Here is a 12914-nt window from a genome sequence, read left to right as displayed (position 1 = left end):
GTAGGTGATTTTTGGTTGTAATCCTATCTCCGTTGCCCTACGGAATATTATATTCCATGCTTTGTGGTTCCTTACTGTAGAAGCAGCTAAATCTTACGTTATCCTGATTGTGTTTCCACAATACTTGAATTGTTTCTTTCTGGCTGCTTGTAACATTTTCTCCTTGACCTGGGAACTCTGGAATTTGGCTACAATATTCCTAGGAGTTTTCCTTTGGGGATCTCTTTCAGGAAGAGATTGGTGGATTCTTTCAATTTCTATTTTACACTGTGGTTCTAGGACATCAGGGCAGTTTTCCTTGATTATTTCTTAGAAGATAATGTCTAGGATCTTTTTTTGATCTTGGCTTTCAGATAGTCCAATAATTTTTAAATTCTCTCTCTTGGATCTATTTTCCAGGTCAGTTGTTTTTCCAATGAGATATTTCACATTGTTTTCTAATTTTTAATTCTTTTGGATTTGTTTTACAGTGTCTTGATTTCTCATAAAGTCACTAGCTTCCAATTGCTCTATTCTAATTTTTAAGGAAGTATTTTCTTCAGTAAGCTTCTGGACTTCCTTTTCCATTTAGCCAATTTTGTTTTTTAGGGCATTCTTTTCATTGGCTTTATGGATGACCTCTTTTGCCATTTGGGTTAGGCTATTTTTAAGGTGTTATTTTCTTCAGTATTTTTTGGGGTCTCCTTTAGCAAGCTGTTGACTTGTTTTTCATGGTTTTCTTGCAAAACTCTCAATTTTTCCTCTACTTCTCTTACTTGCTTCTCAAAATCCCTTGAGCTATTCCAAGGCCTGGGACTGATTCATATTTTTCTTGGAGGCTTTGGATGTAGGAGCTTTGGCTTCGTTGTCTTTTTCTGGTTGTACGTTTTGATCTTCTTTGTCACCAAAGTAAGACAATATAGTCTGACTCTTTTTGCACTGCTTACTCATGATCCTGGCCAATTACTTGAGTTTTAAACTCTTTGTTAAGGTAAAAGTCTGTTTCCAATGTGGAGAATGTACTGTCCCAAGCTTCGGGGGTTTGTACAGCTGTTTTCAGAGATACTTCTAGGGACCTGAAAATTTTTAGTTCTTCCAAGGTGCTGTGATAAGGGGCAAGGTGTCTTCTCTCCACAGCCACAACAAGCTTCACCACGCCAGAACTTCTCCTCACCCCAGGACCGCCCCTCAGAACTGTGACCCAGATCCAAGCACAGGCAAAGCAAGAGATTCCTGCCTCAGCCGTGGCACAGAGATCCCTGCAATGCCCGTCTTATCAGCCACTTGATTCCCCCTCAGTCTGTGGGCTGGAAGCTTAGGAAACAGCCGTGGCCCCGGGCCACGCTCCAGACTTGCGGCTGAGACCTAGCTCCTTCTCTCACCCCAGTCACAGACTTTTCCCACTGACCTTCTAAGTTGTCTTTGGTCTTCATGGGTTGACAAGTCTGGAAACCGCCACGCCATGGCTTCCCGTGATTCAGTCCTCTGAGGCCTGCTCCAGGATCGCTGCGGCCTGCGCCCCCACACCGAACTGCGCTCCTCTCCCCACCTGGCATGATATACCCTTCCGGCGCGATATACCTTTCCGACCAATCATCCAGGCTGTCTTTGGCTGGAAATTTGTTTCACTCTGTCTTCTTGTGGGTTCTGCTGCTTTAGATTTTGTTTGGAGTCATTTTTTATAGGTATTTGGAGGGGTTTGGGGGGAGTGGTCGAGCAAGTTACTGCTTTCCCTCCACTGTCTTGGCTCCACCCCAAAATACCTTATCTAATTTACCATCCTGTCCAGGTGATATGTAATATACTCCCATGACAATATAATTTTGTTTCTTCTGATAATCTTCATTCAAACGTTGCTCTCCATAATGTTACCCTAATATGGTTTCTGGATTTCCTCATTTGACTATATCTTCTTTATTTATAATGGTGGTAATAATAGCAATTATTGTTGTACTATTACACTTATCTAATGTTCTAAGGTTTTCCAAGCCCTTTACATATATTATTTCATTTATTCCCACAACAATCCTGTAAGTTCTGTAACCATTATTACTTTCTTTTTACAGATGAGGAAACAGGCTATGAGAGAATGACTTGTCCAGTAGCTAATAAGTGACTGAAGTAAAATTCTAAAATTATATAAATCTATGTTGTCAAATGTCTGTCTAATTTTCTATAAATAACATCACACATTTAACATTACTGCTAATTTTTAAGTAGTTAAAATGTTTTCAGGCTATTAGCTTTCAATGACTTTAAGCCTCTAAAAAATAACCTAATAGATAATTTGAATAAATTAATGCATCAATTTAAATAGCTTAAATTTTATGTTGTTATTTTCCAGGATAAAAAAAAATGTTGTGTAGTGTCCATAATATACCCTAGGCTTGACAGAGTTAATGTATATTAAAAATAGAAACAACTTCCTCCTTTCTCTTCATTCTGCTATGTATGAAAGATTGAGTATATGGTGTGATATAAAGAGTGTGGCACTGAGAATAAAGAATAAGCCTCTTTTTTGGTAAGGTCTTTTTAAGAAGTGGCTTGGACTCTCCTGAAGAAAAAGTCCAAGTTAGCAGGTAGCTGAATGTTTAAAATTAGTAAAGCATTTTTGAAGTAGCAAAAACTTAGGAATCAGGAAATTTTGGTTCCAGTTTCAGATTTCTAAGGTCCAAAGTCTAAAATCCTAAAGTCATATTATTAAGTGTCTCTACAAGATATACTATGGTGTTCTCGTCCAAATCTCATCCAAAACCACTGGAAAAATATAGGGTCATAAAGCAATCATTCTCAAAGGTAAAAAAAAAAAATTAAACCTTGTTAATTTTGTCACACTATAGGTCAAATAATGTCTTCTATCTCTTCAGTGTTATGCAATCTCTCTCTTATCAGTACCAAATAGAAAGTCCATAAGGTCAAATCCTTGACCCTTTATTACTTGGAGATTTTACTGTGTTCCTTTTCCTAATTTCCTGACAGAGAACATAGAAAGTAGAACCATGACAGGAGAATTCTTGGAATTCCTTGGTGATGATTTCAATACTCTTACCCTTGATAATTAATATGGTAATGGTTAGCAAGCATAGAACCAGCAAAATCAATGCTTTAGGCAAAAGAAATAAGCATCATTTTTTTCAGGTTGATATTTAGGCTCCTGGACATATTCATACCTCATTTTCAGTGAACACACCTTTCTTAATTAAACAGAAATAGGGAATTCAGTATGATTTTTAATTCATAGTTTGTTAGAGCTGCAGGTGTTAGCTGGAAGGCTTGAACATGTGAGTATCTTGCAAAAGCTGAACTGAGCGATATCTGAACATTTGAAATATTAGAGAAATTTGTCTTGTAAATTTTCTTAAACTGGGAAAATAGAAAACTCTACAAAAGCACATTACTTTCATCATTTCTAAAGAGAAAATCTCCTACAACACTACATACTGCTGTCCTTTGCTTTCAAGTAAAATTTCAAGGAAGTTGACTTTATCCTATATGTCCCAAAAGTCCATGTCCCTTCCATGGTGCTTGGTTCCTTGGACCACATAAAGTATTTTGCTAATACTTGTCTTCTGCCCTTACCATGTTCCATTAGAGGCAGCCAATTAGCATGGTGGGTTACACTGCCAGACTTGGACTCAATATGATCTGAGTTCAAATCCCAGCTAAGATCCTTACTAGCTGTGTGGCAAATCACTTAACCTCACTCAGTCTTTGTGTCCTTATCTGTAAAATGTGGATAATTATAACACTTACTTCTTAGGATTGTTAAGGAAGTTATCAATGGAGATAATATATCTACAATGCTTTGCAAAACTTGAGGTACTTTATTTTGTACTGTGGTTATTAGTGTGTGCTTCCAATGCTTCTGCTAAACAGTAGGCTCCATGAGGGTAGAGACCATGTCTCAATAAATTTTTGTCTTTCCCTTTGTTTCTACAAAGGATCCTATAAAACACAGATGCTTAATCTATGTTCACTGAATTGATTCAATACCACAACAATTCACACTTGGCACATGAATTTATAACAGTTTTCAAAATGTGTTATGTATGTGTGCATTCTGGTTCCCCCAGCCCTCAAGGACAGGTTTCATGCCTGCTTATTAATAAATTCATCCTATTTTCATTAAAAAATAAAATAAATTTGTCCCCTTCCCTTGAGCACCTAGAACAGTTCTGGTGCAGGAGCTGCTTCATTCATATCTTCTGACAGACATGACCAATAGACTTCAATAGTCTTCTTCTATATGTCTGCCATAAAGACAATCAACAGTCAATTTACTAGGAATCCACAATTAAAAAAGAGGACAGAGACCACTAATTGAAACCGGCAATCCTAGACAATAACCATGATTCAAGTCTCAAAATCTCTCAGCAGATAAAGGAGATAGAAAAGCACATGGCAGTCACAGAAAATGTAAGTTTGGGGCATTATGGCTGCATTTTAGCAGCATCCTATATCTCAGGGTATCTTGTATCTCAGAAGGAAATCACTCACACCTAGAGATAAGCATAGGTGCTTTTGGTTCAGATGGGAAAGGACATCCCTTCTAAAGATTTGATTAAAAATATGCAAAATATACTAGAATTGGCATTAAGGAATAGCTTCCCTTTCCCACTCCCCTACACCTTCCCACCTTGGCATTCACATTCTTTTTAATATCTTCAAGCTTTCTGTCTCAAGGCTACAGGTCAGTCACTATTTCTCTGTTTGACAGCTATGCCACACTTCCTGAAAATCTTCAGTGTATCCTTAAGATCCTACTTCTGTTTATAATTTGATAATGTGAAAGCTTATGCTACTAAAGCAACTGTTTTCAAATGCCTAACCAAGTTCTAGATGAGACTGAATATTCTTGCTGACTCTGCCTCTTGATAGCTTTTGATTTTCCTGCGATAATTTGAACACTAATAAGAGTTACATTTTTTTAAAGTCATCGCTAGTGCACAGTTTCTACATATTTCAGGCACCAAGTCATATATACTTTCAGATTCCTAACCTGGGGTTATCATTGCCCCAGGGGACTCATGGGAACGCCTAGAATTTATGTTGGAACTTTAAAAATGATCCATATTTTGCCCTCTCTGTCTCCCTCATCTAGTACAACCTTTCCCATTTCGGGTTGACAGGCTGTAAGTGTGATTTTGTTACTGGATGAGGTAAAAAGTAAGAAGGGGCAATCAAAGGAAATGGGAAAGGACAATAAGTCTGACAAATTGTCTTTGCCTACCTTTGATCCTCATGCAGCTACGCTGAGGCAGATAGACCCATGCATGAATGGCTATCATTTAACTAAAAATGAAAGTGATTTGTCTATTTTCAAACTTTCCCTGAGAAGTAATCCCTAGTTGTTCAAATTCAAAAAGAGGGAATCAGGGTATGCCCATTCTGAAGCTTTGCCATTCTGAAGAAGGAAGATTTGTTACATAATATCTTATCAATCGCTATGGCTACTGAAGTTTTTGTTAATCCCACCAGGAAAAACAAAAACAAAAAAATATTTCCAGAACAATTAACCACTTCAAGGTTAGTTTTCCTTTAAATGAAAAACAATTACAAAGATTACCAACACATTTTTAGGAGACTAAATCTTTTGATATACTGAGGAATTAAAAAAAAAATTCACCATGACAAATTGATATAGTAAACACTTTCACCATGATCTTTAAATTATTTTTTAAATGTAGAAACAAGATAAAATTCTATAGACTTTTCATATTTCTAATATTAAAAGTGCATGGTTCAGTCTATCTCACATTGATGTTAATTAAGGAAAAAAGGGGAAAAAATGTAGTTTTTTATAGTTCAAATTCAATTCTTCTAACTCTATATTTTTGAACGTCTTCTATTGTTCCCCTAGTGAGGAGGTACAGGGCAGAATGGCAGGCATCAACACAATAGAGACCCAAATAATAATTTTAACAGATGAACTCTGCTTTTATGCAAATGGCCTTTGTTTTGTGCTCTGGTGAGCAAGCTACTGAAGCTACTGTACCAATGCTTTTGGCATTAGTACAAGACTGAATCCATGGAAGCATGTGTGTATTTACACAAAAGAGGCTTCTAAGCTACAAAACTCCCTCCTGTTTGGTTACACTAATTTCCCTTGAATGAAGTTTGTATGCAAGCCAAAACAATGGTAGTTATCCTGTCCTCTAGAGCTCATTCCCAGATGAATGTTGTGAATAATTGAAGACTTCCTAGATAGACCTGTAATATGCTATTTTTACTTCATTTGCCAATCATTTTGCTCTTTGATCATTTTTTAATCAGAATATTGGTAACTTGGACCTTCTGTTAGCATACTAATCCAGTCCTTACTATTTCCCCAACTCTTCTCATTTTTTGATCTATTTAAATCTGACATGGTAGTTAAGTTAAGCATCCCGTTGTGACATTCAAAGCATTTCAGGTGTGTGAGGAAAATGGAAGCATCTCAACAATATAATTAAGGGGATACAGGAACAGATGAAAAACTGACACCGAATTCAAAATGGTTTGGGCCACTGGCCAGAATGTTACCTTCTTCAGTTAATGCCTAAAGCAATAGAGATGCTAGTTTTGCCAGTAGATGGCTCTGTTCCACACAGAGTCAATCAAGGGTAAGTCTGAAAAAAGGAAAAAAGCAATAATTATCCTACCTTGGCCATATCTGGTCCTAACACCAGCACCTCAGGTGGTTGTACCCCGGCAGGCCTTGATGGTCTTGTGGTAACTTCCACCCAAGCACTGCTGTTTGTGCCTCCATTAAATGTGCTCATTAGTATTCGGTACTCATACCTTGTCCATGGGCTAAGAGCAGCAGTGTGATCAATAAACTTCATGGAATGATTCAGTGGGAGGGTCACCAGTGTGGTCACTTGTTCCGTTCCTTTGGACCTTCTCTCAATAGTGAAGTTCTCCACCAGACCATTGGGGTGAAGAGGGGGTTTCCAAGATATAAGCACAGATGTTGGTGTATCAGAATACAGTTCCGGGCTTGGAATACCTTCTGGTGCATCTGGAAGAGTCCATACAGCTTGGGTCTCAGGTGAAAGAGAGCATCCTTTTGAAGTACAGCCCTCTATCTGAAAATAGTAGCTAGTATTGGGGCGTAAGTGAAGCACCGTGCTGTTAGAGGCCTTTCCTGGGAGCACTGAATGAAAATGGCCATTTTTGTAAACATTATAATGGGTGATGTCACCATTGGGTCTTGAAGGATGCTGCCACTTGAGAGTCATTGCTCTTGACCTCACATCCAAAAGAAATGGAGGGTCGATAGGTCCCGGTTCTGTAAGGGAGAAGAACTGTAAGTGATCTAGACAAACTTAAGACTTTTTTCTTTTCCTCCAGCAGGATAACAAACATTTAGTAACCTTTAAAATATATTTTCCTCTAGAAAACAAATTTAAATTTTGCTTTGAGATCAGTCTATCAGAAGTGATTTTAGAAAATACTCTCTGAGAACATGAAACCATCCTTTAGGACATTATTACACAGGAATGGAGAAGTGTAAGAAGGACATTTAGAACTAAAGTTCTAGCTTTTGTTGACATTTTTCTAGAGCACTAGTGACTAATTATAACCAATAACATTGTCATAACCAATCTGCATATTTTACAACCTAGTAAAGTCTTTCTGCATCTCTCATTATATATTCCATATTTTACCTCATTCTGTTTATCATTCTAATCCATGTTTTGCAATTTATCTACTCCCTGTTAATATTATAGGTGATTTTTTACTGTGACTGTGACAGAAGCTGCCGATTTAGCTCTTTCACCTACTGATAAATAAACAATGCACAGAGCTGACCTTTAGGTTAACAGGTTTTATGCTTGCTCCACTCAGCACTCTAACTGATTCAATTATCATAAAGGTTCAGGAGGCTCCATGAATACTGAAAAAGGCCCACCATATGCCTTCATAGGTACTGTGGAACAGCAAATACTCTGCAGCCCTCCAGAGAAATTCCTTAATTGTAAATAATTTCACCATGCGACACAATCAAGTCACCTTGAATGCAAACCCCTCAGCCTGCGGAGGCAAAGTGTTATTTAAGCTTTACTGGGCTGCGTTAAATTCTGCAATTTGAAGGGCTGTTAAGTTTTTCAATTGAAATTTCATTTAAAATGCAGGTGCTTTTTATTATATTGAGGCTTTACTGCTCTCTAGGTACAAGCAAGAACATGGTGCAATAACACAAATCTGGCTCAATCACTGATCAGTAACAGCTGTAATTCCAGAACATTTAGCATTCTTATAAACCACGTCCTGAAATCTATAAATTGCTACAACAGATCAAGAAAATACTATATCCCCCTTTTCTGCCCACAGCAATTTTGACATTTATGAGATTTTTCTGTGAACATTAGATTTTATTGAAAATCTTTAAAAAAAAAAAGGATATACTTGGATTTAGTAATTGTTTAAAACAGCTTTGCTTCTTTTTTCTTTTCTTTTCTTTTCTTTTTTTTGCCTTTAGTTTCCAATATATAGGGTTTCAATCTTAAAATGCAATCATGAATGCCTAAATTCTGTGACTCTGCATTATCCGCTGGGGCTCTCTTAGCACCAGCAGAATTTTACGAAGTGGGATCTATAGCACATTTGTCCATTGGCCACCGAACTGATAATTGAGGAGCAAGAGTCACTCTGTCCTTCTTTTTTAAAGGAACACCTCTATAAGGCACTAGCCCTGGAATCAAGACATTTTTTGGCTGTTTAGGGAGAACAGCCCATTTGAGGAAATAAAAATGCAATGACCTTAATATGGATGAAGGTCACAGGGTCATGGATGTAGAGATGGAAGGGACCTTGGAGTCTGCAGAGTCCTTACCCAGTCCCCCTCCATTTTACATATGAGAAAAATGACTTCCAGGGACAGGTCTAAGCTTCAGTTTTCACCTTGTGCTTGATTTCCTTTGAGAGAATCCCTCAGGTCTCCATGACATTGTTATCTGGTATACAAGAGCAATTATTGCATCAAAGTGGGAATGGGCCTTTTTTGTCTTTAAACATGTTATTTAGATTAGAATGTTTTTCATGTGCTATCAAGTACGACTCCTGAAAGGTAGCTGTATTTTTCTGCAAAAAATCAAAATCTCCTGAGATTTTAGATTGGCAAAAATCAATGGTGAGAAGAAAGAAGGGAAGAGAAGGAAGGAAGTAAGGAAGGACAGTAAAAGCTCTGCATTTTCTAATAAGGGTTACATCAGTGTTTTGCCCAATTATTCCTTGTCTATGAGTTAGCAAACTGAGTTTCTTCAGAGAAAAAAACCAACAATCAGGTAGTTTGTTTTTTCTTATGATAAAGGTAAGCCTTTTATTTCTTTTGAATAAGATGCTAGTATTACAGGTGAAGCATCCACAATAATGAGATGAACTTGCACTTCAAACCCTCACAGAGCACAATCTTTCCTTAAAGATGATCTCTTATCTAGGGAAGGAAGAGATGCTCAATTTCAATTTTGCCATCCTCCTCCCCTTCCAAACCATCATACATTTTATTAGCTTCCCTGCCTAGCTGAGTGTTCATTCTCCGCTTGTTGCAGTCCTTAAACTCATGCAGCTCAGGAGGGAAATCTCCGAGTGGTATCCTAATTAGCCCCTCTGGATAGGAAAGTGTTAAAGACTGGCTTCCCAACCTTATTTCAATTTAGTGCTTTTTTAAATGACAAGCCGAATCATCTAATTCTATATATACAAATCAACTAGCATGCTACTGCATGGTTGAAAGGGTCACCACAATTATGTAAAACATGAGTAATAACTATAATTGGGGTAGTTTGCTAATACAATAAAAAGCTCTGAACATGAGAAAAGTTATGCTCACAGCAGTAGCTATCACTTTCTAAAGTAAGAATTCATGGATGAAATGACATGAAAGAGATGGTTATAAAATTTTAATGGAATGATAAAAGGCAAAAGTCAGCCTCTCAGCTGAATTCTTAAAATCCCTATATATCACAATCAGCTCCTTAACTGTAAAATCAATGTGGAGTATAACATGTTGTCAATGCGGTTGTCACTGGAGGGAGGGCCGGGAAGTCTGACAGCTACACAGCTCAGCTGGCCAATGATGAAAATAAACCATAAAGTTCTTTCCTTGGGTGTAATTGTTTAGAGAACTAACTCCTGGAGAAGGGAACATGGGCATCCTTTCTGTTAAGACCACAGATTCATATTTCAGGCCGTTTCATTACAGCATTAATAACAGAGAGTGGTTTCATTTTGGCAAATGAAATTATCTTTTATGGGAGACGATTTTGCTCATATGCTTTGAAAGTTCAGTCTCAACTGAAAAAGGAAGGCAGGAGATTGTGATTAATCTTTTCTAATCACATGTCCAGAACCAAAAGCTTTGTATTTGTTTACTTTTTACTGGAATTATTCCCAGCAAGGTGGGTATGTTTGTATAAACAGTATTGGGAGGCTGACAGCTTAAGTCTGTGAAATTCTCAGTGGCTGAATGGATCTTCTGGCCTTGCTTTCTGTTAGGAGATACTAAGGAACATCTTATTTTCCTGAAACAACTTTTTACCATTCCAGGTCCCCCAACTGACATCTTCATTAAAGTGAAATGCTGTTCCCACTGGATTTATATTTACTCTCCTCATTAACATTAAAATCTACTCCCAAAGCTACCCAAAGCAATCCTTTTTTCCCCCAACTCTTAATTCCTAACTTCTCCATTCCCCACCAGTGTCCTAGTCAAGATACCTAGGGGTCATCTTTGCCTCATATTCAATGACACACAGGTTTTCGTTGATTCTGCCTTTAATATGTCCAACCGATTCACTACTTCCTCAGCATTTCTACTGCTACCAACCTAAGTACATACTGCTACTTAGGTTGCCTTAAGTCTTTCCCACAATTCATCCTGCAAACTAGCAGACTAATCTCATAACATTATATTCACTATCATTACCTTGCTCAAGAAATAGTGGACAAAGCTCTGAGCACCTGGTTCAGGTCCTACCTCTTCCTGGATGGTTGAGAGACCTTCTATAGGTCACTCAACATCTATGAGTCTTCATTTTGTTATTAAATTGCAAAGGACCTTTGTATTTCTGCCAGAACTGAGTACACATGGTGGGCACTTAATGCATGGTCAATGTGTTTGCTCTGTTAAATGGTGTATAGGCAAGTCAAACATATAGTAATATCCTGTAGTTGGATAGTTAACATAACTTTTAGATACTCACTTAAGAGAATCTAATGGATATTATACAGAAGGGAAAAGTGAATTATTCTATTCCCTAATAAGCTATGGATACTAGAGTGTTTTACCACTTCCTTCTCCAGTTCATTTTACAGAAGAGGAAACTGAGGCAATCAGGGTTAAGTGACTTGCCCAGGGTCACATAGCTAGTAAGTGTTTGAGGCCAGATTTGAATTCAGGTCCTCCTGACTCCTAGACCTTAGTCACATCTGCAGAATAGAAATAGATGAACCAATATTGTTCAGATGGTGGTGAGTTGCTTCTCTCAAATTTCACTAAGAATAAGTCCAAAGGAAATTTTAGCAAAAGACATTTAAGTTAGTTGTCAGTAAGAATTTCTTGACTATAAGGACAGCAAAATATATATTGTCAAGAAAAGTTTTGGAGTACTCTTATTTTAAGGTTTTAAGATAACTGTACAGATTGGCTCAAGAATGGTTCATCTTTGGAGCAGGGAAATGGATGGAAACCACCTACCAATTAAAATCACAGAGGATATTTATTCCACCCTCATCTCATTTTCTATCCTGCTACCTTTAGGAAGGCTATATTTAAACTAATCTTGATATTTTAAATAACTTACAAAATAGGAGACCAGGAAATGCCACACTCCCAAGTAACTCATTCCAATCTGGAACTGTTATTAATATATCATAGATATATGGGATTTCATTGTTTATAGCATATTAGATTAAGTGTTAATTGCTTGAGGCTTAGCAAAATCAAGTGACTTGCCCATGATCATACAGCTAGAAAATATCAGAGGAAGGCTTTAAATTCAGATCTTCCTAATTACATACTCAGTACTCTATGAGATGGGGTCAGCTAAGTGGGACAATGGCTAGAGTACTGGTCCTGGAGTCAGGAAGACCTGAATTCAAGTCTGGTCTCAGATACTTAGTAGCTGGATGACCTTAGGCAAGTCACTTAACCCTGTTTGCCTCAGTTTCCTCTTCTGTAAAATGAGCTGGAGAAGGAAATGGCAAAGCAATCCAGTATCTTTGCCAAAAGAACCCCAAATGGAGTCATGAAGAGTCAGACATGACTGAAATGACTGAACACTCTATGGGTCAGCTGTCAATGGGATATGATATATACACACAAACATATTATATAATTATGTAAGTATAAATATATATATGTGTGTGTGTTTATATGTGTGTGCATGTACATTCATAAACATCATGTGTATATATATATATATATATATATGCATGCCTTTATGTCTGTATGTATATTTGTACACACATATAGTACTCAGCACATAGTAAGCATTTAAGGAATGCTTGTTGACTGACTATACCCATACCCCTGTAACTAACTTAATTCCCCCTATGATGGATTTGGACCTCATTATCACTTTTATAAAATGGGATTACAGGGATCTTCAAACATTTAATAAAGTGGTATAATTATTTTCTTATATACTATAGAAGATGATAGATTATGACAAAATGAACAATTATGGATTGTGAGCAAGTAGGTGGCAATCTATTTAATGTGTTTGATATAATAGAAAACACATCTTACACACAATAAATAGTATTAGATAAAGAAAATGGGAATGGCCAACACTGGATTACTTTGATTATAGCTGACAATGAATTTTCCTAGGTGTTCCAGGCTATCATCACCTGATTGAAGTCTGTGCTGTGATTCAATGCTACTCACTAGTATTTGACCGTCTTCAGCTAATAAAGGAAATTCAAAACAGCTGTTGTAGCCCTTAAGA

General features: G+C 37.2%; 1 protein-coding gene across 1 annotated transcript in view; it reads right to left on the bottom strand.

The window, feature by feature from the left end:
* USH2A (usherin) overlaps positions 1-12914 on the bottom strand; it is a 944914-nt gene that overhangs the window by 304581 nt on the left and 627419 nt on the right. Inside the window, exon 40 of the mRNA XM_027871555.1 lies at positions 6621-7249. Within this exon, the coding sequence (XP_027727356.1) occupies positions 6621-7249 (629 nt within the window). The remainder of the gene's footprint in view (positions 1-6620; positions 7250-12914) is intronic.

This window comes from Vombatus ursinus, unplaced genomic scaffold, assembly GCF_900497805.2.
Source record: "Vombatus ursinus unplaced genomic scaffold, bare-nosed wombat genome assembly UNPS02014798.1, whole genome shotgun sequence".
Classification (NCBI taxonomy): domain Eukaryota; kingdom Metazoa; phylum Chordata; class Mammalia; order Diprotodontia; family Vombatidae; genus Vombatus; species Vombatus ursinus.
The sequence above is the reverse complement of the archived record's forward strand: the minus strand, read 5'-3'. Positions and strand labels throughout refer to the sequence as shown.